This window comes from Vipera berus (genome assembly GCF_964194415.1).
Source record: "Vipera berus genome assembly, chromosome: 1".
In the NCBI taxonomy this organism is placed as follows: domain Eukaryota; kingdom Metazoa; phylum Chordata; class Lepidosauria; order Squamata; family Viperidae; genus Vipera; species Vipera berus.
Genome location: NC_138202.1, coordinates 158,939,611 through 158,967,558, shown reverse-complemented (window position 1 = coordinate 158,967,558; position 27,948 = coordinate 158,939,611). Strand labels below are relative to the sequence as shown.

Below are 27,948 nucleotides of genomic sequence, written 5' to 3'. Positions count from 1 at the left end.
TCCAGACATTATCTTGAAAAACTGCTACAGAAGAACAATAGAATAGCAGACAAGGCTATTTATTTTATTTTTATTTTGTTAAATTTTTATGTTTCCTTCTTTCCTACAAGGTAATGCTGGACGGCTTACAGGTTCCATGAAAATTACCTCTTTGCAACTTGTTTTAGAAGAGGTTGATGCTGAATCCTAGGGCCTTTTGCAGATAAGGAGTTGTAAAATGTGCTATTATGTATTGAAAATAATTATTTTCAGCACATTCTCTGTTTTCTAGTTCTCACATTTAATTTTTATTAAAAAATTCCAAAATAGTAACTGTCAGTGGTTAAGGTTTAATGATTTTTTTAATTACTGTAGAGAGTAGGATTGCATGTTTTTATACTGTTTTGATTTTACTGAAAACACAAAATCATTCCTATATTAAATATATTTTCACTATTATTGTGGTTAAATATATTGGATTTGATCTACCGTGTCCTTTTACAAAGTCATACTCACAGTATGCTTCAATAAAGGAAAATGGGGGAGAGGCAATTCCTATTCCCTTTTGCAGTTTTGCACTATGCAGCATTGCTCAATATTCTCAGATAATTAAAATATAAGCACTGGTGGAAGGTGAAATATATTTCAACAGCTTAAATTTACTATAGAACTGAAGAAACGGATAAATGCTTAGCCAAAAATACATGCATAATTTCACTACTGTACCTTGTTAATTTGAAAAAAACAAAAACCTCACAACCTATATTAGACACTAATTCAACTAATTATTTGATTACTTAAGAGTCCCTGTTTAAAACTGGAGTAGGAGTGAGGGTTAGGGTAGTCAGGTTATTCAACCCTGACAAGCCTGAGAGGCTATGAGTGCATACTCTTTCCGGTGCAACAAACTTTCCATCTTTGGTTCTAAACTGGTGGTCCTTCCCAAATGCAGAACTGACACATAATTGGGCATCCTCCTGGACTCACACATCCTGCTTAAAGAGTAGACAATATCTGTGGCCAGGATAGCCTTCACTCAACTTCAGCTCATATGTTGATTGCAACCTTTCTTGGATAAAGGACCTCTTCTCACGGGAACTTACATCTTGGTCATATCATATGTGAATTATTGCACTTTACTCTACTTGACTGCCTTTGAAGATAACTTAGCAAGTTGCAACTGGCCCAAAATGCAGTAGTGCAAGCAATTATGGCTATAACCTAGTTTGTCCACATACTTCCTCTGTCACATAAGCTGCATCAATTATCTGATGGAACCTGGGAAATGGACCTTCTCTGTTATGACTCCTGCTCTTTGGAATAGAGTTTTGGATGATCCTGACCCTGCAAGCCTTTAAATGATTTTTGAAAATCTGTATTCCCCCCACCACCCCCAAGGCTGAAGTATGTCTATTTGGTGTGCAGCATCTGTTTTGATTAGGGCATGTTTGTTTTTCTCTTACATATAATCCTGTTTATTTTTGTTTTTTTATGTTTTTAATCTGTACAATACTGTCATTGTCAAGTTAGAGGCCTTATAACTCTAAATTATAAAGTTTTTTTTTAACTAGTCACTGCTGCCATCTACTGGCTATTTTATATTAGTAGGAACAATCTCATGCAAAATAAGCTCTTCCATTCCCAGTAATTTTCATGAAATATTTTTAGATTGAAATGCTTAAAATACTTAATAATGTGATTTTTTCCAGTTTCAAAAGCTTTTCTATTGCTCATGGCACTTTGAATGGAAATGTCACATTTGCAAGGAGTCCTTACTTAAGCATGAGAAATATTAAAAAATGTAACCAAGTGGAAATAGACTAGACTAGACTAGAGCTGGAAGGGACCTTAGAGGTCTTCTAGTCCAGCCCCCTGCTCGAGCAGGAGAACCTATGCCATCTGTCTAGCCTCTTCTTAAAAATCTCCAGTGATGGAGCGCCCACAATTTCTGGAGGCAAGCTGTTCTCTTATTTCCATAATAGTTCCTTTTAGAATTTCAAAACATATTTAAAATGTGTATTAAAAACACAAAATGAAAGTTCTTGCTGAATTAGCACTTAAGGTTTAATTAATAAAACTAATTATTGTTTATTAAATTAAACAGTTAATAGTAATAATTAGTTTAAATGAATATAGGATCTATAAACTAAACTTTTAAATTTTAAATATCCCATTTTGTTATGAAACTGCCTACTATGGAGTTATGATTCTTGTTCCAAGATCCATAAGAGGCCTCTATAGGCAGAACTGCAGTTATTTACTTCAATGTTTTCCATTTCCTGATAGTAAGGATAATGAGAACCCTTTGAACAGATGAGAACCATATGTGGTTAATAGTGTAAATGGTGCTCTTGCACATAAACTACCTAACTAAAATAATACTGAAAGTAATGACAATATTTCATATAAGGGACCAAAAATATTTGCCCTTGCAGAATTTACTAAGCAATAAGAATTGCCAAACAAACCAATGTTTACTTACAAATAAAGATGCAGAAAATGAGGCAGTTAATTATGATTAAAAAAAATTAAGCATAGTAGTTTCTGGTGCTCTAATGAAGGCTGAGATCTTCCTTTCAATTACAATACCTTAACATATTTGAAAATAAGCCCCAGAGTTCAGAAATTCCAGGGGTAGGTAACATATTATATGTATGCATGAACAAAAGGAACTACAAAAGGACACTTATTATTTCATATGGACCAGGAATGTTATCTTTTGCAGTGAAATTCCCCATGTTTCTAATCTAAAATATAAAAATGTCATTGCCAAATAGCATTTGAATTTGGATCTATAGATCCAAATGCTTTTAAGCATTGAAACCAATGCTTAAAAGAGTTCTCAAATGCTTCTAATGCTAAAATAAAGGAGTTTTATATTTTGTTTTTGAAAGCTATCATTCTAGATAGCTGTTTCAAAATATATCCTTCAATCATTTTAAGACTCATTTTAAAAGAAATAAATAATTTTGCACCAAAATTAAACTACTTTATTCATTAAGAAATTGTCCCATTCAAACGACTTGGACAAAAACAAGCAGTAGTCACTTGTCTGAGATTGGTGGCTACAGAAATTGAATGATGAATGAATGAAGGTTTCCTGCAATGTTACAATGCCCTCTTGTGGCATAATTCTAACTCCTTGTGCTAATAGGTAGTAACTATCTTCAATAGTTAAATATTTTATTTAAACTAGTTAATATTTTCAGAAATCAAAAAAGAAAATATTAAAGAGTTTTAGAATAAACTTTTAAAAAATCAAATAGAAATGTCAGTTTCACTACAGGGGTCCTATCAGCAGGATTGGAGTCATGGGATGCTTATTTTATTTATTTATTTAATTAGATTTGTATACCGCCCTTTCCCGAAGGACTCAGGGCGGTTTACAGGGTAATTAAAACAAGAAATACAAAAGTTAAAAACGATTTAAAAAAATTACAACAGTCCCTGAAAAAGTAAAAGCCCCCAATTAAAATTAAAATTAAAATTCTCAGCCTGGGCCAGAGAGCTCGAAGAGCCAGGTCTTCAGGTCCCGGCGGAATGAACGGAGGTCGGGGGCAGTCCTCAGCTCCACGGGCAGCTGGTTCCAGAGGGCAGGCGCACCCACTGAGAAGGCCCTCCCCCTGGGTGTTACCCGCCGGCAATCTTTTACCGGCGGCACCCTGAGAAGGCCCTCCCTGTGGGAGCGCACTGGACGAAGGGAGCTTGATGCTGGCAGCAGGTGTTCCCTCAGATATCCCGGACCCAAGCCATTTAGGGCTTTATAGGTCATCACCAGCACCTTGAATCTCACCTGGAGGGCAACCGGAAGCCAATGCAGCTCGCGGAGTAGAGGTGTTACATGGGAGTATCGGGAAACCCCCATCACAACTCGTGCGGCTGCATTCTGCACCAGCTGAAGCCTCCGAGTGGTCCTCAAGGGCAGCCCCATGTAGAGAGCGTTGCAGTAGTCTAAACGGGAGGTCACAAGCGCATGAGTGACTGTGCGTAGGGCATCTCGGTCCAGGTAGGGTCGCAACTGGCGCACCAGGCGAACCTGGGCAAAAGCCCCCCTGGTCACGGCTCCTATATGGTCTTCAAAATTGAGCCGGGAGTCAAGGAGGACGCCCAAGTTGCGAGCCCTATCAACAGGGGGTAACACCTCACCCCTCATCGTTAAAGATGGAATGGTCTGGTTAACCCGAGATGCCGATATGCACAGCCACTCAGTCTTGGCAGGGTTGAGATGAAGCCTGTTTCTCCCCATCCAGACCTGGACCGCCTCCAGGCAACGGGACATCACGGCGAGGGCATCGCTGGGTTGGTTCGGGGTGGAAAGAAAAAGTTGGGTATCATCAGCGTACTGATGATACCCCACCCCGAAACCGCGAATGATCTCACCCAGCGGCTTCATGTAGATGTTGAACAGGAGGGGCGAGAGAACCGACCCCTGAGGAACTCCACAAACAAGAGGCCTCGGGGTGGATCTCTGCCCTACCGTCAACACCGACTGCGAGCGGCCCAAGAGATAGGAGAACCACCGTAAAACGGTGCCTCCCACTCCCAAACCCCTGAGACGCCGCAGTAGGATACCATGGTCGATGGTATCGAAAGCCACTGAGAGATTTAATAGGACTAGGACAGAGCTTCCACTGGAGGAAATTATATAAGAGTTAATTTAAGTCACTTCCTCCTTTCTGATACAATCTCTTCAAACATTTTTCTGAACTCTGAAGTGGACCTAGTTAAAATCAGCTTCCTCCCAAATTCTAGTAAGAGCGTCTGCCAGATCATATTTCTACTCTATGAACTGATAGGGCCATTCTTCGTTCAATCAATTACTTAGAAAAAGAAGAATGAAAACATTTATTTGGCAACATTTAAATTAGGAGTAGCAATCTTACACCATCCAGATGGAGTAAAAAACATCTGGAAGGTCTAGGCTGCCAATCCTTTTGCTGCATTGATTTTATATTTTAATGGACTAGTCTTAAAAGTTTTAGTTGATGAAATATAGAGAGATGCAAGAATTAGAAATCAGTAGTATTATTCTAATAAGATAATATACTAAATCAGACAGAACAATGTGTTCTGAGATGTTTTCTAAGTTAACTGTAGTGATAATGAACACATATCAGGTACATGCATGAGTAATTCAAGTTTCATGCTAACATTGATGCCACATTTAATTGCATGAAGACATTTCCATGACATTTTGTCCCGCATACTTCTTACCCATGGGAGTATCAGGTGTTAAACCCATGCTCTGAAGCAAAGCTTCTGCTTCCCGTCTCTTTTTTTCAAGGTCAGATTCATCTTGTACAGGAAGGGCATCTTTCTTCTGATCAGTCTATTTTATTAAAATGAATATGTCATTTCACATCTTTACTGTATAAGAAATTTTTTTTGAAACAAAAATATTTGGTGATAATAAATCTGTAATATTTTACTGAAAGTCTTACCTTGGATAACAAGTTTTTTTTAGCAACAATCCTACTTTGAGAAAGACGGTTTCTTTTCTTTTACACTTTATATTTTTTTCTATTTTTTATATTAGGCTGCATTATGATCTAGTATTGTTAAAATCCATAGTATAAAGTATTTTAAAAAACGGGAATAGAGAAAAAAGAGGGAGAAAGGACTATATTAGTTCTAGTCATTTTTGGATAGACAGAACATAAAATTCAGGCTGTGCATTGTTTTTGAAGAAACAGAAATGCAACTGTAGCACCTATCTGCAATGAAGCAGCCACTTTAATGTGATTCATTAAAACAGATATTCCATAGAATGGAAACAAGATATGACTGTTTTAATGACTCACAGAGGTACTACATGTTCCAAAATATCTATTCCAAACTGAATCTGAAACACTGCACATCCTTAGTAGCTATACTGAGGTAAGTAGGTATAAAACTATACTCTATAACAGGAATTCTGGGAGTTGAAGTCCACAAGTCATAAAAGGGCCAAGTTTGAAAACCCCTGCTCTATAATTATAAGCCAAGACAAAAACTTTCAACACTTTATTCCTAAAAATAGAGCTTGGCTTCCAGGTTTCTATAGCAGTAGTAAGAACTAAAGTAGACCTGCAATCAATAATGTACTAATATACTATAAATTAATATTTGTACTTGTAACATACATGGCCAAACAAAAATATATTCCAGGCCATCAAACATAGTTATTCAAAAACTGTTTCACACTACCTTTATGTAGTTCAATGATTATAAGTAGAACAATTATTTCTAGTAAGTTCTCATGGATTTTTAGAATAATTTTGTAAAAAAAAAGATAATTTTACTATGGAACAAGATTTAGTAACAAATTAATTTCTCCACATTCTAGAAATATTTATTGTCTTTTGCTGTGACATAGCAAATTTTATTATCCTGCTTCTCAGTTAAGAGTTTTCATAGGAATTTAATATCATTAATTCTTAACATGCTGTTTTCAAACAATTTGAATTTAAACTTGTTCATAAACATTTCGGGCTTCCGGTGGCGACGCGACGCCGAAGACAGCCGTTTTCGGGCTGCCCGCTCCGCAGCTGTGTTTTTCCATCGTAAACAGCGCCGATCAGCTGTTTAGATGGATTTGAAGCCCCCTCCTCGGGAGAAGAGGAGGGGGTGAGGCCCCAGGTAGGGGTTGAGCTCTCCGGGGCCGCCTGAGCTGAGAGTTTGGGCGGCTGAAGGATTGAGCCCCCCCGAAGCCTGGGTTGCTCCGAGCTGCGCAGCGCCCCTGCTCCGGGATTTATGGAGCAGAGCCAGGCGTTAGCAACCACCCCTGCCAAAAGGAAATACTTTTGATTATCAAGATGCAGGCAGAGCGGTACAGGAGGTCAAGGTGATGTGGACTCTTATCTTTACTCTCTAGCTCAATGGATTTTATAGCTTTAAAGTGAAAGTGCGCAATAAGTGAAAGTGGGGGAAGATGGCGGCTAAAACTTCTAAAGCTCTTCGGAGTGCGGGGTCTTCCCTGGTGCAACAGACCTCATTGCAAGCTTTGCTTCCTCCTGCACCTCCTCTGGCATTGACGCTTAAGGATTTACAAGATGCTCTTGGAAAGCATTCACAATTGATGTCTGACATGATGGATGAAAAGCTGAAAAAGTTGGAGGAGAAACTGGAGAAGAAGATGGAAGAGAAGTTTAGAGCAATGAGGGTGGACATGTTGTCTATGATTGAATCTGTAGCTGAATGTGTGCAACAGCTGGATGAAAAAGTGAAGGATCTCAGTCAAAAGAACTCTATATTAGAAGCAAAGGTATCAGAAAATGAAAATATAAGGGATAAAATGGACGGAGAATTGAGCCTTGCTCAGTATCATCAGATGCAGTATGCTATTAGAATCAGGGGTTTAAAGGAGAACTGTAAAGAAGATTTAAAGCAGCTGATTTCTGAGGCTCTGGAAGGGGTATTGGGCCAGCCAGCATCTGAAATTGAGGGAAATATGGACAAAGGTTTTCGTGTAAATTCATGGATTGCAAGACAGAGGAAGTTACCCAGAGATGTGGTGGTCTATTTTACAAAGAGAGTAATTAGAGATGAAGTTATTCAAGCTGCCTATGATACTAAACTGGTAGTGGCTGAGCAAGAAGTCTTGGTTTTAAAAGAGATTCCTCCGAAGATTTTAAGGAGAAGGAAAGATTTTGCATTTTTAGTACAGGAACTTAAGAAATGTGATATTAAGTTTAGATGGGAGATTCCAGTTGGACTGATGGTGACGCATGAAGGTAAAAGACATCGTCTGGTTACTGTGGCCCAGGCACGTGATTTTTATAGCAATGTGTTAAAAGCAACCCCCCTATCATTTTTGGAAGCTGTTAAGGGATACGGCGAGGGAAAGCTTCAAGATGTTGCAGACAGACAGATAGAGGACAATGGTGTTGGAGGGGATCAAGATACAGTTTCATTGGATGTTGCAGGAGGCCAGAGGAAGACGCGTGCCGCCCTAAGAAGAGCGAGACGAGAGCAAGAGCAAGACCAGCAGATAGTTATGGAATCTCCAAAGTGTATTTACAGTGAAGATGTGGGAGGGGCGCGGTCCAAAGAAGTTTTGGGGGTCATGACAGACGTGCTCCAAAAGTTTAAGTTAAGATTGCTGATTAAATTTTTAAATTAGTATCTTAATGGATTAAATTTATCATAGAGGAGAAAGAAAGTTTTTTTTTAATATTTAACACAATTTAAGATGGATGTTATTTGCTTGTTAGAAAAGTATATTAGGGTTATGGACTAAAAGTGTTTGTTGAACTAAGAATGGGTATGCAAGCTCCTAATTAACAACAAGTTGTCTTACAGACTGCTTAACCCTTTTTTTTTACTCTTTTTATTTGAACTCAAGGATGACTTGGAACTGCGAGACATTTGGTGTGATACATGCAAGAATTATTTTTGATTATGGTTTAGTTTGGTTGGAGATTATTAAGGTTAATAGATAGGCGCTTTTGGCGCGTAACTGAGATTTGTTTTTTTTCTTTTCTTTGAAATTAATATGAATAAGGACTGGGATTAAGAAAATCTATTTTGAGTAAAGCTCTTTTCTGTTTTTCTCTTTTTCTTTTTTACTTTATTTGTAATATTAATATTGTTTGTATTCATTTTATATGAGCTAGAGGGAGATAGAACTAATAGTTTATTGCTGATAACATAGGGGTGCTTATGTTTGTTTTTTGATTTTATACCCTGTATTTAGCTCTGGGAAGTCGGGGGGGGGGGAGGAGGGAATGGGGGGAAGGGATAGGGAGGGTTGGGTGGGGGTGGGGGAGGGGGGATTAAAGTCAAAATGTATTGTAAAACTTTTTAAATAAAAAAAAACATTTCATCCGTTATCACTATTCATAACGATCATCTCTAATTTATTGTGATATAGGTTCTTGTATGCTTTAGCTGATTTTATCAGCTATATACTAACATTAAATATTAGTATACTGAACAGAAAAATAGTGTTAACTTCCAAGACGTTCTAACATTTGTTAAAATGCAAAAAAAAATAATTAAAAAGAGTTGGATGAAAAAGTAAAGACATTCATGTATTTCTAGGATCCTTAAAAATTACTCAATACAGCAGTCAGAGTGGCTCATTTTGGAAGAATACTGCTGGAACTATGTACCACTATGCACAACATCACTTTGGAAGTGTCACTAATTGGAGCTATTGTAAGATAAGAAGGATTTTTGTAGAAATGAAAAATTGATAAGATTTCCTTTAATATTGGCCAAATAGAAATAAAAAGGAAAACTTTAGCAAGAAATGCAAACCAATAAAAGATGAAAACCCACCCCTTCTGAGTTTATTGCTAAACATACTAAAATAGCCAATAATTAAATACCTCAGAAGTTTGGCTAAAATGTGGCTGAAAAGCAGACAATAACAGGTTTAAAAGTTTAAAGAAGTTTGCAGAACTCTTTGCATTTGTTTTTAATAGAGAAGATTTCTTTTTTTTTCCAAGAGGAGAATCTTAAGTACTGAATCAAACAACAGTGAGCACAGAAGTAGTTTTGACCCTTCTCAACAATTTAAGAATGAAAAAATACTGGTATCAAATGATATGCACCCAAGAACTCAAGTGTGAAACAAAAGTAGATACCTTCTAAACATAAATGAGCATGAAGCCTTGGTTATATTTAATCAGAAATATGTTAATTACTAGTAGTAATGTAGTGATACAGATAAGACAATATATATATGGAGCTAGGTAAAGTCTGGGGAGAAAAATGATTCTATGAAATTATTGATGCTATCTGATGTTTCTGAAATATTAAGATTGCTAACTGCATTCAAAATTTGACAGATGCTATTATTAACAAAAATTACTAGGAAGTTTTAGCATGTAAGCAAATTATCCGGTAGATGTAATTTGAAAAAAGAATTCTTACTTCTTTTTTCTTTCTTTCTTCTTCTTTTCTTTTTTTCTCCTCCCTTATTTGAGCCAAGCGTTGTTTCTTACGTTCTAACTCTGCCTTCAGTTCACTTTTATCAGACATAGTTAGAATCCTGTCAATACATCAAATACAAAATTAAACATTTTTCTGTACGTATATCTATTAGTTAAAATAAAAGAGGCTTACTACAAAATGTGGCTCCTTGACAATAATGTATGAAATTATCTGCAATATGGAACAAAATTCTAGCACCAAAGCATAAACATATTTATCTCTAGATGAATTTAATAAAAATGCAGAGAAGCTACATAAAAATTAGAAACAGAGAAGCTGGATGACAAAATTAGTGGCATATTAATATTCCACTTTCATTCAAAGAGTTATTTATAATAATGTTCCTGAAATGCCAGCTTGACTTTTATATATAAATTCAGTCTATTCAGTCTGTCATAAATTTATCTTTTCCCTTTAATACATATTGCAAAGAAGCCCTTACTATTAGGCAAATATATTAGAAAACTTCTTTTGGTCAACATTTTTAAGCAAATTGACTTAATAAATCATCCTTCCTAAAACTCAAAGTGGACAGTTTCCTTCATATTTTGTGCTTCTCCAGATTTGAAATGCATTTATGGTGACAAAAAGTATATATATATATATATATATATATATATATATATATATATATATATATATATATATATATATATATATATATATATATATATATATATATATATATATATATATATATATATATATATATATATATATATATATATATATATATATATATATATGTAAATTTTAAATTGCTAACAAAGAATTAAGGGAGACTGATATGCATTTCAAACTTATTAGTTTTCATCAGTCAGCCATACCCTTCTGAGAGTGCAACCTGGGAAGGGTATGGCTCAGAAGGGTATGGCTGACTGATAAAAACTAATAAGTTTGAAATGCATATCAGTCTCCCTTAATTCTTTGTTAGCAATTTAAAATTTACACAAATATGAGCTGTCACCGGTGTGACTACTGCCTGTCGATGGCCTTCAGGTTAGGCTGACACAGGAAATAAAGATTTGTCCCATGTTTGGGGCCTAGCAAGGTAATCTAAAAATAGTTAACAAGCATTTGACATATATATATATATATATATATATATATATATATATATATATATATATATATATATATATATATATATATATATATATATATATATATATATATATATATATATATATATATATATATATATATATATATATATATATATATATATATATATATATATATATATATATATATATATATATATATATATATATATATATATATATAGGAAAACAGCAAAAGGTCTTGTTTTAATATCAGGATAATTTAGAAATACCAGGACAGATAGATAGATAGATAGATAGATAGATAGATAGATAGATAGATAGATAGATAGATAGATAGATAGATAGATAGATAGATAGATAGATAGATCTTGAGTATTTTGAACACCTTGCCGGCCCAAATACGGGCCAAATCTTTTTGCCTGTATCAGCCCAAACTCAGGCCATCCACAAGCGGTAGTCGCAACTGCAACAATCATTATTTCCGTAATTTTTTTGGATTTGGGCCGGCAAGGTGTTCAAAATACTGAAGACATATCTTTCCTGCCTCTTCCCTCCCCGATGCAGCTGACAAAGGGAGAAAGCCTGTGGCTTAGAGGTTAAAACAACTGCCTAATGTGCAATCAGCCCAGGTTCGAATCTCAGAAGGGTGTGGCTGACTGATGAGAACAAATAACTTTGAAATGGCTATATCAGTCTCCCTTTAATTCTTTGTTAGCAACCCAAAAAATTTACACACACATATTTATATTTGAATAAACAAACTATGATTCAATCAATACAAAACTCAAAGGAGATAGATTTGTCTTTCCCCTCCTTTCTTCTTTCCACAGCACCAGCACAAGCATGCATATTATCTATCCCACTGGCCACCTTAAGTTATTGTATATTGACCCAGGCAGACTTAGTTCATCTTGGCACTATTGCTGTGAAAGGCTGTGTTCCCCACCTCTTTATTCTAACACTGTTGAAGGACAGTCTCAAGGTGTATTGTCTTTGTCCATATTCTCAAGAGGACTGCAGGTGACTCTAGGGCAGGGGTCGGCAACCTAAAAAAGAAAAAGAGCCACTGGGAACCGGTTCCATCACAAATTAAAAAAAGAGGGAGCCGCGTGCGTGTGTCCATGCACGCGCATGCGCAAAAAGGTTTTTTGCGCATGCGCGGACGCACGCAGCTGCCATTTTTTTAAAAATGAGATGGAACCAGTTCCCGGTTGCCCGATGGCGACGGCCCGTCTGCAAAGCTGCCGCTTTCGGCAGCTTTGCAGACGGGCCGTGGCAGCTTCCTCAAAGAGCGGCGCCCCTGCCCATTCCGAGAGGTGCGCGCGCACCTCTCCGAACGACCGGAGGTGCGCGCGTACCTCCGCGCGAATGGGCAGCGGTGCCGCTCTTTCAGGAAGCCCGCCGCAGCCCGTCTGTGAAGCTGCCGAAAGCGGCAGCTTAGCAGACGGGCCGCGGCAGCTTCCGCAAAGAGCGGCGCCCCTGCCCATTCCGAGAGGTGCGCGCGCACCTCTCCGAACGACCGGAGGTGCGCGCGCACCTCCCCAAACCTTTGGGGAGGTGCGCGCGTACCTCCGTGCGAAGGGGCAGCGGCGCCGCTCTTTCAGGAAGCTGCCAGCTCTTCCTGAAAGAGCGGCACCGCTGCCCGTTCGCGCGGAGGTACGCGCGCACCTCCCCAAAGGTTTGGGGAGGTGCGCGCGCACCTCCGGTCGTTCGGAGAGGTGCGCGCGCACCTCTCGGAATGGGCAGGGGCGCCGCTCTTTGCGGAAGCTGCCGCGGCCCGTCTGCTAAGCTGCCGCTTTCGGCAGCTTCACAGACGGGCCGCGGCGGGCTTCCTGAAAGAGCGGCACCGCTGCCCATTCGCGCGGAGGTACGCGCGCACCTCCGGTCGTTCGGAGAGGTGCGCGCGCACCTCTCGGAATGGGCAGGGGCGCCGCTCTTTGCGGAAGCTGCCGCGGCCCGTCTGCTAAGCTGCCGCTTTCGGCAGCTTCACAGACGGGCCGCGGCGGGCTTCCTGAAAGAGCGGCACCGCTGCCCATTCGCGCGGAGGTACGCGCGCACCTCCGGTCGTTCGGAGAGGTGCGCGCGCACCTCTCGGAATGGGCAGGGGCGCCGCTCTTTGCGGAAGCTGCCGCGGCCCGTCTGCTAAGCTGCCGCTTTCGGCAGCTTCACAGACGGGCCGCGGCGGGCTTCCTGAAAGAGCGGCACCGCTGCCCATTCGCGCGGAGGTACGCGTGCACCTCTCCAAAGGTTTGGGGAGGTGCGCGCGCACCTCCGCCCATTCGGGGAGGTGCGCGTGCACCTCTCCAAACGGGCGGTGCCACTCTCCATTTGGAGAGGTGCGCGCGCACCACTGCCCGTTGGAAGAGGTGCGCGCGCACCGGGCGGCTGGGAGCCGCAAGAGACGGCTCAAAGAGCCGCATGCGGCTCCGGAGCCGCAGGTTGCCGACCTGTGCTCTAGGGCCTTGAGACAGAGCCAACAGAGACAGGATAGGGGCTAGCAGTAACAAAGGCAACTAACTAATTTTAATTTTAATTGGGGGTTTTTACTTTTTTACTTTTTCAGGGACTCTTGTAATCTTTTTAATTGTTTTTAATTTTTGTATTTCTTGTTTTAATTACCCTGTAAACCGCCCTGAGTCCCTCAGGAAAGGGCGGTATACAAATCCAATTTTAAAAAAAACACCTAGGTAGACAGCACTTTCATTCTGTAGTGGGGCAAACATTGAGCCTAATCATACATTAACTATTGACATGCTGTTAAATCAGGGTTCCATCATCATATTGTGGCTGTGAATTACAGAATACATTTGGCATCCGGAGCTGTCTGATTTCTAGTTTCAATCAATCAATCAGAATAGAGCTGGAAGGGATCTTGGAAAGTCTTCTAGTCCAATCCTCTGCTCAAGCAGGAGACCCCTAGTCCAGGGGTAGGCAACCTTGGCTCTTTTATGACTCATGGACTTCAACTCCCAGAATTCCTGAGTCAGCACAGCTGACTCAGGAATTCTGGGAGTTGAAGTCCATGAGTCATAAAAGAACCAAGGTTGCCTACCCCAGTCTCTTTAAAAGCCTCCACTGATGGAGCACCTACAACTTCTGAGGGCAAGCTATCCCACCGGTTAATTGTCCTCACTATTAGGAAGTTTCTCCTTAGTTCCAGGTTGCTTCTCTCCTTGATTAGTTTCCATCCGTTGTTTCTTGTCCTGCCTTCAGGGGCTTTGGTAAATAAGCTGACACCACCACCACCCCCAATCCTCTTTGGGGCAACCCCTCAAACACTGGAATAACCGCTATCAGGTCACCTCCGATCCTTCCTTTTCTCTAGACTAGTTCTGGATCAAGATGTGTGTATGAGGGAGAAACTCGTCCTGAGGGGGGTCGAGGGCTTCTTTCGCTCCTCGACTAAGGCCTGGACGTAGGTTCTCTTTCGATTGTAATTTTTTTTTACAGCAGAGAAGAAGAAGAAGAAGAAGAAGAACCCCCTCACGAAAACGGGACCTTGGCGGGTTTCTGTGGTGGCTGAGAGGAGCCGAAGGAAGCCGAGGACCGAATTCCACGAAGGAGGCGCGGGTAGGAGGCCTCCCCCAGCAGCCTCTTGGGAGAAAAATCACGAGGACGGCTGGAGGAATCGCCCCAAAAGACACCCCGGGGTCGAGATAAAAGAGAAGGGACGGCTGCCGGGCGTTGCCCGCCAAAACGCCCGCCCCCTCCCTTTCCCCCCCCCCACACAACGGCCGTGGCTCGCGCCCTCCTCACCCTCTAAGGCCCCGCCCCGCCGGGGCTACTTGGGCGATGAGGGACAACTAGAGGCCGCCCTGGGCCGGTGAGGCACTGATTTTAGGGAGCCGGCATGGCTCACCCCGCCACGGCTAACCTGTCACTGAAGCCCTCCTCCGTTCAGACCGCTGCCGCCTGGTTTCGAGGCGCTCCCTCACAGACGCGGGAAGGGATGAGGGGGAGCGCCGCTGGAGTTTCAAACGAGGGGAAAGCCGCCGTAGGTCTCACGGGAAGGAGAGAGAGAGAGACAGCTCAGCATCCTCCGGAGGAGCACGCATGCGCGGAAATCACCCGTGCCGACGGAACAGGAGGGCGGTCATTGCTCTGGGTCGCATAGTTATACAGGATCGAGGCGCATGCGCACGTGAGCAAGGCCTGGAGAAATTCGTTCGTATTTGTTTCGGGGGCCTTGCGGGTGACGTTTTAGGTTTCACAGGTGGCCTGGAAGTTGACATGTTCTGCCAAAGAAGCGAAAGGAGGAAAGAAGGTTAGATTTTTTTTATTTTATTTTTTACAAAAAGAATGTCTTTGATATTATGGCTCGAACCGGAAAGAGAACTACAATTCCCGGCATGCGATGCGGCAAGTCTACGCTGTCAATGGGAGCTTTCTTCAGCCTCCGGCGGTAGCCGGTCTACGTAGAGGCCTGCTTGACAGTCTGAATTCAGAGTCCATCTTCTGTCTGTTGCTAGAAATATGTGACGTGCTGATATTGGAAAGTTGTTGTGCTAGGGACTCTCTGAAATTTCTCCCAGCACATGTAGATAAGTGCTTCTGGGTGGTTGTTTTTCTCCCCGAAGATTAAATTGAACTAAGACAGGGGTAGGCAACCTCGGCTCTTTTATGACTCATGGACTTCAACTCCCAGAATTCCTGAGTCAGCACAGCTTGGTGTAGTTTGGTGTAGTAGTTAAGGCATCAAGTTAGAAAACAGGAGGCAGTGAATTCTAGTTCTACCTTAGGCAGAAAGCTAGCTGGGTGATCTTGGCTAGCCACTCTCTTTCTCAACACTGAGAAGGAGCCAAAGGGCAAACTATTTCTAAAATACCTTGGCAAGAAAACTCCAAGGACTTGTCCAGGCAGTCTCTAAGAATTGGACACAATTTAATGAAAGAAAAAAAAAATCAATTGATTTCAAACGATGTTATTCCTACTGAAATAAGGTGCTGGATGCTGCTACATACTGCTCAAACATAGTTGGATTTGGTATTAAGATTTGGTCACTACCAGCTAGAGTTGCTGCATCTAGAACCTCCTCATCCTAACATGGTAACATAATAATAATGATAATGATGATAATAATAGAGTTGGAAGGGACCTTGGAAGTCTTCTAGTCCAACCCCTTGCTCAGACAGGAAACCCTATACCATTTCAGATGTCGAAGGAAAAGTCTTCATCATGGTTCAGTCCAAGCCAGGAATAAACAACATGGCGAGTGCTTTAGGAAGAAGGTTGCAGTTTATTGAAGAGGAGAGCCAGACAGGAAGATGGCTCTGGAAGAAAAGAGAGTGAGCACATGTAGGGAGTGGGGGTTTTATACCCTCTGGAGCCTTTTGTTTGGAGTTGTTCCTGTGGCATGAACTTTGACCTGAATCCTAGTGTGACTTTCCGGTATTCTGATGGTGGTGGGTTAATCCTATTATGTCCCAAAAGTCATATCCTGCTTCCCTGGGACTGTGGCTGATGACTCTTAGATTTTGGTGTGAGGGATTGTTGATTCTAGGGATCTTTCTTCATAATCCCAGTTTCCAGATTCCAGTCTTTTTGACAAGATTATCACATCTGCAATTCTGCAGACTTGATTTCTATTTGGAACAAAGAGACTTGGGGACGGGGTTGGTTTCTGCTTTTAAAATCCTTTAGGGAAATATATTCTGCCTTTTAAATATTTCCAAAATATTTCTTTCTCTGGGGGATGGGGCTGACTTCTCACACAGACAAATGGTTGTCCAGCCTCTTCTTAAAAACTTCCAGTGTTGGAGCATTCACAGCTTCTGGAGGCAGGTTGTTCCACTGATTATTGTTCTAAGTGTCAGGAAATTTCTCCTTAGTTCTAAGTTGCTTCTTTCTTTGTTCAGTTCTTGTCCTGCCTTCAGGTGCTTTGGTGAATAGCTTGACTCCCTCTTCTTGGGGCAACCCCTGAGATATTGGAACACTGCTATCATGTCACCCCTCGCCCTTCTCTTCATTAATCTTCATTATCTCTGAGCAAACAATAGAATCATGGATGTGAAATTCTGGGGGACTGTTTGGCGGACCAAAAGAAATATTTCTGTATTTAACTGGGTCTTTATAGAAAAGTGTCAATCATAGCACATAAAAGAAGTAAAGAATCTATTTATAAAAATCAGTCACCTCCATCTGTAAGTAATGTCAGATGCAACGATAAATGGATAGAAGCTAGCATCTCAGTTTATCCTTTGTTTTGTTTTTATTTTTTTAATTACCTATAGCTCTATGGCATATTGCCAACATTCCAAATGTATGCATCAGCCTACCAATGTTACTTATGTTTATATTGTTTTTTAAACTATCAGTACTTTTAACTTTCAAAGCAAAAGAGTATTATGTGAATTCTTCACAACCCTTTAAAAAAAATCCTGCTTTTTGCATAGTTTCTTAAAACCATACACAATACCAATGCTGAGTTAAAACTGAGATTTGCAGGAATGTTAGCTATTAGCAATACACTAATAATTCAAAATAGGCTGGTCATTCACCAGTTGTTTGCAATTTATTATATGCTTGTTTGTAAACTATATAATATTGGAAGTGAAATCAATACCGGTAATACAGAGCATGCCATTGTCAACTATGCATTTTATCAATATTAAATGTTTCTAAATATGTTTTGTGCTTATGAAATAATAAAATTATTACTCTTTAAAATGCCTTCAGATTGTTTGTTGCAAAAAATTATCATGTTTAATGTTCTGGTAACTACATAATATCCCAAAGAGCAATTTTACCCCATTAATTCCTGTCTTTTGTGGTGGTAGAAGTCTCAACAGCTGACTTCCGGTTTTGCCAATCTTTTAGAATGCTGACTGTTTTCAAAGAGATCTAATGAAGGAGCTGTGGAACAAGGGTATACTAAAAAGTTATAGTTTGTTGAATATAAATAATGGCTTACAAACCACAATGGGTTTATGTGGTACATTAAGACAAACCCCAAAAAATCATATCAGAGCTTGTTGCATCACCTGGGCTTTTGAGAACATTTACTTCAATATCTTGGCCTTAAATTTTGTTAAAATGTTTAAATATGCTGAAATAAAGGAATCGTTCTAGCTTTATTACATTGATTACAAGCCATGGATGTAATCAATAGGTGTAAATGAGGGGACAAATCATCAACATCATGTAAATGATGCAACTGATCAGAAATCATGATGGATTATATTTATTCAATGATGTCATAATTCATACATTGTCATTTTGATCTCATCAAGATTTGTTACAGACACCACGGATTACAAGCATGTTGGTTAAACCTAACTAACCAGAATTGGAAATTACATGTTTTGACCTTCACCGAAGAATAATTTGTAACAGCAGTAGGGAAAAAATCTTGGATGACAATGCCAGAAATAGTTGGCAATCCTTTTGTTCTCTTGCCTTAGTAGACAGCTGATATTGTTTAAAAGCAGGATGACAGTGAGATGTATTGAAAAGCATTTTATGTCTTCTGGTTGGGGTGATGGAACCTAACACTGTAATCCTGGTGTCAGTTGTAGAAATATCTTTTAAACATTGTCAGTCTTTCTGACAGTGTTAGTAGCTTTATTTCCATGTTAAGAATACAGTTGTCCATCATTTTCTATAAATGGTTATAATATGATGTTCGATATTGTGGAGTCTGCAATCACCACCCACCATGATATTTGTGCATGCAAAAGAAATATGATTTAAATATTGATATGAAATGTCTGCTTATTAGAAGGAATCCTGTAAAAGAGGTTCAGCTGGTGCTGATCCACAACTTTTCTATGAATGGAAAGAAGCTATTGGTAGAGGAAAGGAAAGGTTTAGGTATTCACCATATTTTTTTATTACTTTCCTTTAAAGGAAATGGACACTACTAAACCAAATATTAACCTCCCCACTTTCATGGGTCATTCTGTCTCCTCTAAATTATTATCTAGATTTCTGCCTATTTATATTGTTTTGTAGAATGTAATTGGTATCAACTGATTCTAGATTTCCATTACTGCAATCATGAAAACTGCTGCTGCTGCTAATCAATGTGTCTGTAAAAATACTTCCATAATAGTGGAGATACAGTCATGCTCAAAATTGTTGGCACCCCAGAAATTTTTCCAGAAAATCAAGTATTTCTCACAGAAAAGTATTGCAGGAACACATGTTTTGCTATACACAGGTTTATTCCCTTTGTATGTATTGGAACACAACAAAAAAGGGAGGAAAAAAAGCAAATTGGACATAATGTCAAACAAAACTCCAAAAATGGGCCGGACAAAATTATTGGCACCCTTAACTTAATATTTGGTTGCACACCCTTTGGAAAAAATAACTGAAATCAGTCACTTCCTATAACCATCAATAAGCTTCTTACACCTCTCACCCGGAATTTTGGACCACTCTTCCTTTGCAAACTGCTCCAGGTCTCTCTTATTGGAAGGGCGCCTTTTCCCAACAGCAATTTTAAGATCTCTCCACAGGTGTTCAATGGGATTCAGATCTGGACTCATTGCTGGCCACTTCAGAACTCTCCAGCGCTTTCTTGCCATCCATTTCTGGGTGCTTTTTGACGTATGTTTGGGGTCATTGTCCTGCTGGAAGACCCAAGATCTCGGACGCAAACCCAGCTTTCTGACACTGGGCTCTACAGTGCGACCCAAAATCCTTTGGTAATCCTCTGATTTCATGATGACTTGCACACATTCAAGGCACCCAGTGCCAGAGGCAGCAAAACAACCCCAAAACATCATTGAACCTCCACCACATTTCACTGTAGGTACTGTGTTCTTTTCTTTGTAGGCCTCATTTCATTTTCGGTAAACAGTAGAATGATGTGCTTTACCAAAAAGCTCTATCTTGGTCTCATCTGTCCACAAGACGTTTTCCCAGAAGGATTTTGGCTTACTCAAGTACATTTTAGCAAACTGTAATCTTGCTTTTTTATGTCTCTGTGTCAGCAGTGGGGTCCTCCTGGGTCTCCTGCCATAGCGTTTCATTTCATTTAAATGTCGACGGATAGTTTGCGCTGACACTGATGCTCCCTGAGCCTGCAAGACAGCTTGCATTCCTTTGGAACTTGTTTGGGGCTGCTTATCCACCATCTGGACTATCCTGCGTTGCAACCTTTCATCAATTTTTCTCTTCTGTCCACGACCAGGGAGATTCGCTACAGTGCCATGGGTTGCAAACTTCTTGATAATGTTGCACACTGTGGACAAAAGCAAATCTAGATCTCTGGAGATGAACTTGTAACCTTGAGATTGTTGATATTTGTCCACAATTTTGGTTCTCAAGTCCTCAGACAGTTCTCTTCTCCTCTTTCTGTTGTCCATGCTTAGTGTGGCACACACAGACACACAATGCAAAGACTAAGTGAACTTCTCTCCTTTTTATTTGCTTTCAGGTGTGATTTTAATATTGCCCACACCTGTTACTTGCCCAAGGTGAGTTTAAAGGAGCATCACATGCTTGAAACAATTTTGTTTACCCACAATTTTGAAAGGGTGCCAATAATTTTGTCCGGCCCATTTTTGGAGTTTTGTTTGACATTATGTCCAATTTGCTTTTTTTCCTCCCTTTTTTTTGTTGTGTTCCAATACACACAAAGGGAATAAACCTGTGTATAGCAAAACATGTGTTCCTGCAATACTTTTCTGTGAGAAATACTTGATTTTCTGGAAAAATTTCTGGGGTGCCAACAATTTCGAGCATGACTGTACTTTCTAATCTTAAAATCAGAAGTCATATTTAAACCATTTGTCCTTATTTCTGAGTAAATATATTTAGATTGGAACATTATTTATGGTTATTACTAGACAACCATGACCCTTTGGGTCATCATTTTAAAATATTCCCTTCCCTAAACAGAAAAATAGAATGACCAGTGGCTGGGCAAAATACAGTAGGAGCAGGAGTGACCTCTGACCTACTGTTGGCTTCCCCTTTGAGTTTCCTTGTGAGAAGCTGGCAGTGAGTGTTGGAAATTCCTTCCTTCCTTCCTTCCTTCCTTCCTTCCTTCCTTCCTCTCCTCTCCTCTCCTCTCCTCTCCTCTCCTCTCCTCTCCTCTTCCCAGCAGGCAGGTAAGTGGCTGCTGCCAGGTAAGGGATTGAGTGAAGAAATGTGAAATGTGTGAGTAGTCAACACGGTGTGAGCACTATTTATTCATTAACTTTCTCCCCACAAGCTTCCCACAAGTGGGAAGTTGACAAGGAATCATATCAGTTCCTCCTGGGTTCTCCACTGACTTGTGGGAAGCTGTCAGTGGAGGTTGAAAAGGAGGATCATGTGACCATGGCAGTGTTGCATCGCACTGAACAGCAACTGAAGCAGGAAAAAAAATCCTCAAATTTCATTCCCTCAAGGAGTGCTGGATCCCAGGATTTTGTAAGTTAGCCCATTTGGGGAACATTTGCTTTGCCCACATGAAGGTTATATATAAAGTATGAAACAGACACAAAAGTTTTAATAGTATATAGGCAGATACTTTATGCAACAATGAACGTTTGCTGAAGTATGAAAAATTGATTGCCCTCGCTAAAAGAAAATCAGTAGCACTGCATGTTCCCCCATGATTTCATCAGCAGGAGGCAAAAATGGGTGTGTTAAGCCTTAACTAAGCTTAATTTTTTTTTGTAAACCCCACTATCTCTGTAAATTTAAAAAAAAACTCCTGCAAACCTTTGTTACTGCCATAATTCTTGCAGTTCTTGCTAACTAACTAAATATTGAAAACAATGAACAATATGTTGAAAAGGCTTCCACTCATCCACAGGCATCTTTTTTTCTTTTTTTCTTTTTTGCTAAGTAACACTGTGAACGAAGGTATTTGAAAATAACTCCAACTGGGCATTTTCTTCAAATGTCATCTACAAAATGTTCTGAGGACCTTTCATTTAAGCTTATAATACTAATACAAATTTTATATATTTCCATTAAGGGGACAAATTACTTTTGACAGAGAGAATCAAAGGCATCCCAGAAGGGGAAACGCCATGGTAATGATAGCAAGGGAAGTGTAGGAGGTGGGAGAAAATGATGGACCAGTTCCAGTTCAGAGAATTGAGCACTTTTCATTTTTGCTGGAAATAACATAAATGAGGGAACCTTTGTGCTTCGGTTGCACATCTGCGGTTCTCAGGTAAAGTAGGCACTGCTAAACGCATCACATTTTTGACATTAAAATGAGTAGAAAGTTATTTCCTTTCTTCCTGAAATGCAGTCAAGATTTTATTGAAATAGATGTCTATGGCGGGGGCGGGGGGGGGGCTAGGTAATGACAACACTTCGACTAGAACCTTATTGCCATTCTATCTTCATGCTGATTAGAATCCAGGTTGTTTATAGCAGAGCCATTATGAGAAACTGGCAAATACTTTTCTGCCTCAGTGGAAATGAAATCTTTCTACTGAACATTTTTGTCCTGGTGAATTTTGCATTTAAATCAGTAAGGTCATTGCTTTTGCATAAGACAATGTGGAATATGCTTTGCTGGGCTTCAAAGGAAACTGATCCTTTGCCGGGTTCAATGGAATATAAGGCAGGAAATATTTGGGGATAATTGGCTTTCTTGGATAAGCTGGTGAATGTGGGGGTCATCGTGAAATGCTCTGCTTCCTTATTCTCTAGTGGCAAGTGCGGATTGTTTCAGCATAATTATTCCAGAAACAGTGAGGCTGTCCTGATATTAATTTGCCTTTTATCGTTAGCTGTATTGATTTTTACCCTGATGTAAAATAGCCTTCACTCCAGTGACCTTCAGCTGTCCGGGTCTCTTGCATCTGAATCAGGGTATTTGGTAGTTAATATTTCTACAAAGCAACGAACAACATTCTTTCTGTTTACTTTATCTATTGGTGAGTGCACATTATTTAATCTGCATTCAAAAGCAAAAGCTTTCCTTAAGAGAGTTTCTTCAACCCCATAACAACAAATGTGCTATTGTGTGTACCACCAAAATTGCCTTTTAGTTAAGTCTACAAAACCAAAGTGTCTTGCTGATTTTGTATCATGGCACAGTTGCATGAAATTGATTCTCTGGGTGGCAGGTATATATAGCTTCTCCCCCACCCACGGCAGTCCATCTTTAATTGTGCACACATGACTATTTTTCTGGAACTATTCATCGCTTTCCAAAGACTTCCTGAATTCTATTCCAGTTTGGGTATCTACCTTCGGCTTCATTTTTTCTTGTGCCCTGGTGGTGAATGGTGCTGCCAGTTGTTGTTCCGGCACAAGTGGTTTAAAGTCAGTAACTCTTGTGCTGTTATATTGGGGCATGTGGGATAATGCATCTGCCAGGAAGTTCTTTCCCCCCGGTAAGTGTTTGAGAGTGAAACTGAATCGATGAAAATGTTGGGACTAGCGGGCTTGCTTAGGAGTGAGCTTCCTGGGCGTTTTTAGTGCTTCCAAATTCTTGTGGTCTGTCCAGACCTGGAAAGGTATTTTATTTCCTTCTAAAAATTGGCGCCATGTTAGTAATGCCCACCTCAACAAGAATGCCTCTTTTTCCCATATTGGCCAACGTTGTTCTGTTTCTGTGAGTTTTCTGGATGTGTATGCGCATGGTTGCAACATCCCCCCATCATTTTCTTGTAATAATATGGCTCCTACCACTACATCACTCGCATCTGCCTGTATTACAAAAGGTTTGTTGGGATCTGGGTGTTTTAGGACAGGTTCAGCAGAAAAAAGTTTTTAGCCTCTCAAATGCTGCTTGACACTCCATTGTCCACTTTACAGGCTGGCTGGATTTCACAGGGGACCCCCCTTTCGTTTTCAACAAGTTTGTGAGGGGCATGGCTATTTGGCCAAATGCAGGGATGAATTGACAGTAGAAATTTGCAAACCCCAGGAAACTTTGCAATTGCTTCCGTGTGCGGGGGGGTGCCCACTCTAATACTGCCCTGACTTTCTCAGGGTCCATTTCGATGCCCTCTGGGGATATGCGATATCCCAGGTAGTCAATTTTTTCCTGTTGGAATTCGCACTTCGATAGTTTAGCATATAGGTGGGCAGCTCGCAACTTTTTCAGGACTGCTCTGACTAGGTTGATATGTTCCTCTTTGGTCTCAGTGAAGATAAGGATGTCGTCCAGGTAAACCAGGACCCCCTTATAAAGGTGCTCCCTTAGCACGTCATTAATTAATTGCATGAATACTGCGGGAGCCCCTTGCAGTCCAAATGGCAGTGCTTTGAGCTGGTAGCAACCCAATGGGCAGTTGAATGCGGTTTTCCATTCGTCTCCCTCCTTAATCCTAACATGGTAATATGCTTCCCTCAGGTCTAGTTTGGTAAAAATCCTTCCTTTCGACAGATGGGATAGCACAGGGGTGTCAAACTCAATTTCGTTGAGAGCCGCATCAGCATTGTGGTTACCCTTGAGGGGCCAGGTGCGTGTGGCCAGGGTGGGCGTGGCCTACTGGTTGGGCATGGCTGGAGTGGGTGTGGCCTACTGGGTGGGCATGGCCAGCTCTACATCGTTCACATCAAGGGTGCCTATGGGGGCTGGGCAGGAGTGGGACAGATCTGAGGGTCTCTGGCAGAAGGAGATGGGACTGGGGCAAGTGCCAAGGCATGGTCCACTGGAGGAGCCTCACTGATCCTCTCAGGCCATGCGTGTGGGGGGGGGGGCTGGACGGTGGTGCGGAGGTCAAATGCCCAGCCTAGCCCTCAAGCATCCGCAGCACTAAGCCCACCCCCACTTCCCCAAGAGGGTGCCCAGCTGCTGTGCTTGCTCTCCTTAGCCAGGTTGCTCATGATGGGTATGAGGGCAACATCAAGAGGGAGGCCCACTTCCTCTCCATGTGAGGAGACCTGGCTTTATATCCAAAGCTTCCTTAGCAATAGGATGGGAGACTACCCAGTTTAGGCCAGGAGGAGGGGGCAAGGGGATGGTGAAAGGGCAGCCGGGAAGGACTAAGGCAGGACTTCCCTCAGACCCTCCCTCTCCTTCCTTCCTTCCTTCCTTCCTTCCTTCCTTCCTTCCTTCCTTCCTTCCTTCCTTCTTTCCTTCGTTCCTTAGAACAGTGATGGGAAAATATTTGAGATGAGGGACGGAGAAAAACAGGCAAGAAACACAGCTGGGGGAAGTGTCATCCTTCATGAGGAATGAAGAAATGCACCATCGCCTGCAAGTGGCCGGCACATGGCCCTCTCCTCACAGCGCCGAGAGGCTGAGCGGGTGGCACAAATCTGAAGAGAAGCACAATGCTGCCCAGCCCCTAGCCTGCCCGAAGTAGGCAGGGCCATGTGCTGGCCATTTCCAGGTGATGGTGCATTTTTTCATTCCTCACAAAGGGTGATACCTCCCCAGTGTGCACCCAGGGGGCAGGGCCGATGTGGCAAGGGCCGGTCCCTCACTGTTTCCAGATGGCCTTGTGGAGCTAAGACTGAATGTATTTCAGCATAGATGACCACCACAAAATTGTACATTGGCTCCTGGCTGGCCTGGGCCAGAGCCAAGGCAGCGGGGGCCGTTTCCTCACTGTTTCCAGGATGGCTTCGCGGGCCACATGAAACCACTTTGCGGGCCGGATCTGGCCCCCCGGGCCTTGTGTTTGACATGTCTGAGATAGCATATCCTTCATTAGGGGTAAGGGGTACAGATTGCATTCACTAATTGTGTTCAGATTTCTATAATCTATACAACAGCGGTAAGAACCATCCTTCTTCTCCCTGAGCAGAACTGGGGCGGCCACTTTGGGTCTGGCAGGCTCAATGAAGCTTCTTTCTAAGTTTTTCTTTATGAATCTTTCCATTTCTGCCATTTCCCTTGGGCTCATGGCGTACATCCTGGGTTTTGGGAGTTTTGCCCCGGGTTTGAATTCTAAAGCACAGTCTGTGGGGCGGTGGGGGGGAAGCTCGTCTGCCCGTTCCTCACTGAAAACCTCAGCAAGGTCCCTGTATTCCTCCGGCATCTCTGGTAACTTCTTCTCTTCCCCCACTGCTGCTGTCTCCTCCCTTCGGGTTGGGGGGATGCTTTTGGAGTCTAAGTTCTTCTGCCCCCCCCTTTGGGAAATTGAGTTCTGCTGTCCTCCAGTTTATCCTGTGGTTCCATTTCTTCAGCCATTCCAGTCCTAGAATCATTGGGCATTCCATGCCTGGGGCCACTATAAACGTTATGTCCTCCTCATGAGACCCCAGTGATAGGTGGATTGGTAAAGTGGCTAGGATAGCTGGTCCCCCCCTGCTATTGACCCATCTAATTGACTAAAAGAGATTGGTTGTTTTAGCCTCCTCACTGGGATGCTCCCCGACCTTCGCTCCTTCTGGCGCGATCTTAAAACCTTCTTTTTCGAACAAGCTGGCCTGGTCTGATGGGATGGGGTTGGGTTTTTATAAATAGCTCTAATTTTAAGATGTATTAATTATTATGGGCATAATGGTTTAATCGCTTTTAATTTTTGTATTCGGTTTTTTACTATGTATTTATTGCCCTGTTCACCGCCCTGAGTCCCTCGGGAGAAGGGCGGTATACAAATTAAATTATTAAATTAAATATTAATGCTCAATCTCTCCACCAGCGTTGGGCTGATAAGGCAGCGGATGCAACCAGAGTCTATCAGAGCTTTTATTTTGGCTGCTTCAGGCATAGAGGAAGCTAATATAGTCACTGTCTTAAGTATGGGTGGAAGGGGTCCACTTACCAATGGTTCTCCCTCTGAGCTGTCTTCCGAGTTGTCCACCATCCCTGCAGTGCAGGCTGGAGTCCAATCCCAGTTCCTGGCAGGAATTGTGGACTCTATAGCCTCTGTCCCCTTCATGTAAGATTTTTTTGTGTTGCCTTGGGACTTCCCCGGCTTTTTGGAGGATGATGCCTCTGGTTTTCATGGGGGGGGCTTTTGAATGACATTCTGCAGTGCGGTGGCCCTCTCTCCCGCAGTTGAAACAACCCGTTGATTTTTTGGCTGTGGCTGGTGGTTTTTCCCCCTCGCGTGTTTGCTCGGGTGGCAGGCGGCCCCATGGTTTTCCTCTGCGGTGTCTCTTCAGTAGGTCTATTTCCACTTCCTCTGCCAGGATGTACCAGTCGTCGAGATGGGGTGGGTCTCCTCGAGGCAGGCAAGCGTCATACAGGTTGTAGTTTAGACCGTCTCTCAGCCCCCGTCCGTCGAATCACAAGAAAGAATGAGTCCGGAACGAGAGCTGGTTCTCGTGAGCCACGTTTATTTGCTTCATAAACAGTCACTCAAAGACAGATGAAGTCAGCGTTGATTTCACAGCACAATCAACGCTGCTAAATAGCCGGCAAGGCCGACACCCACCACCACACCCTTAATTGCCTAATCACCCCTCACCCTACTTAACCACCACCCCCTTGGCCCCCGCCTTTTGGCACCCGCCCCCCAGGTACGTATCCTCCCCGTCCCCATCCCACCACCATTGCAGCCGGTAAGCCACCCCCCAGCCCAGACTACCCCCCTTTTCCCCTCGGGTCCGCACACCCCCGCCACCCCCCACAGGTCCCCAGATCGCCGCGAACTGCGCTGCTTGGGCCATTCGCTGTCGTTGCCTGCGATGCAGTTCCTCGGCAGGCAAAGAGGCCGGCAGGGCTTCGGAGCGAGCTGTCTGCGGGGAAGGGTTTCCAGGGGAACGCTGCGCTGGTGCGCGTCCCTGGCCCCTCCCTGTCCTGCCAGAAGGCCCTGCTGGCTGCTGGGACGTCCTGGCGCTCTTCCTCGGCCCACTGCGTCGGCGCTGGGTCATGTCGGCCGGCTGCGCGTTTCCACGGCTGCTCCCCGGCCTGCCGGAAGGCCCCGGTGGCTGCTGGGGCATCGAGGGAGGCGCCGGTGGCTGCTGGGTCATCCCGGCGGCCACGCTCTTCCCCGGCTCGCTGGAAGGCCGCAGTAACGTGGGGGCTGCATACAGACACCGGCAGCTGGTCACGGGGCCTGGTGAGTCCCTCCGCGGCCTCACCGGGTGTCGGGCGTGTCGAGCCCGACACCGTCTTTGAAGTGGCTAAGGAGGATATCTTCTGGCCAGTTCAGCTTGCTGGTGATGGCTCGGAATTCTT

The 27,948-nt window shown here is 42.3% G+C and overlaps 1 protein-coding gene and 1 long non-coding RNA gene across 5 annotated transcripts in view; one reads left to right on the top strand and one right to left on the bottom strand.

Annotated features, from left to right (window-relative positions):
* Nucleotides 1-15,017, bottom strand: part of DYNC1I2 (dynein cytoplasmic 1 intermediate chain 2) — a 43,368-nt gene extending 28,351 nt beyond the window's left edge. For all 4 annotated transcript variants that reach the window (XM_081314545.1, XM_081314547.1, XM_081314546.1 and 1 more), the window contains exons 1-3: nt 14,839-15,017; nt 9,838-9,955; nt 5,194-5,308 (exon numbers count right to left, since the gene is read on the bottom strand). In XM_081314545.1, the coding sequence (XP_081170671.1) occupies nt 5,194-5,308; nt 9,838-9,945 (223 nt within the window). In that variant the 5' untranslated portion in view covers nt 9,946-9,955; nt 14,839-15,017. The remainder of the gene's footprint in view (nt 1-5,193; nt 5,309-9,837; nt 9,956-14,838) is intronic.
* A 62-nt stretch (nt 15,018-15,079) lies between these two features.
* On the top strand, nt 15,080-17,079 carry LOC308660290. The gene is made up of 2 exons (XR_014024693.1): nt 15,080-15,228; nt 16,820-17,079. It is a non-coding gene; the product is annotated as an uncharacterized lncRNA (long non-coding RNA).
* Nucleotides 17,080-27,948: the final 10,869 nt, after the last annotated feature.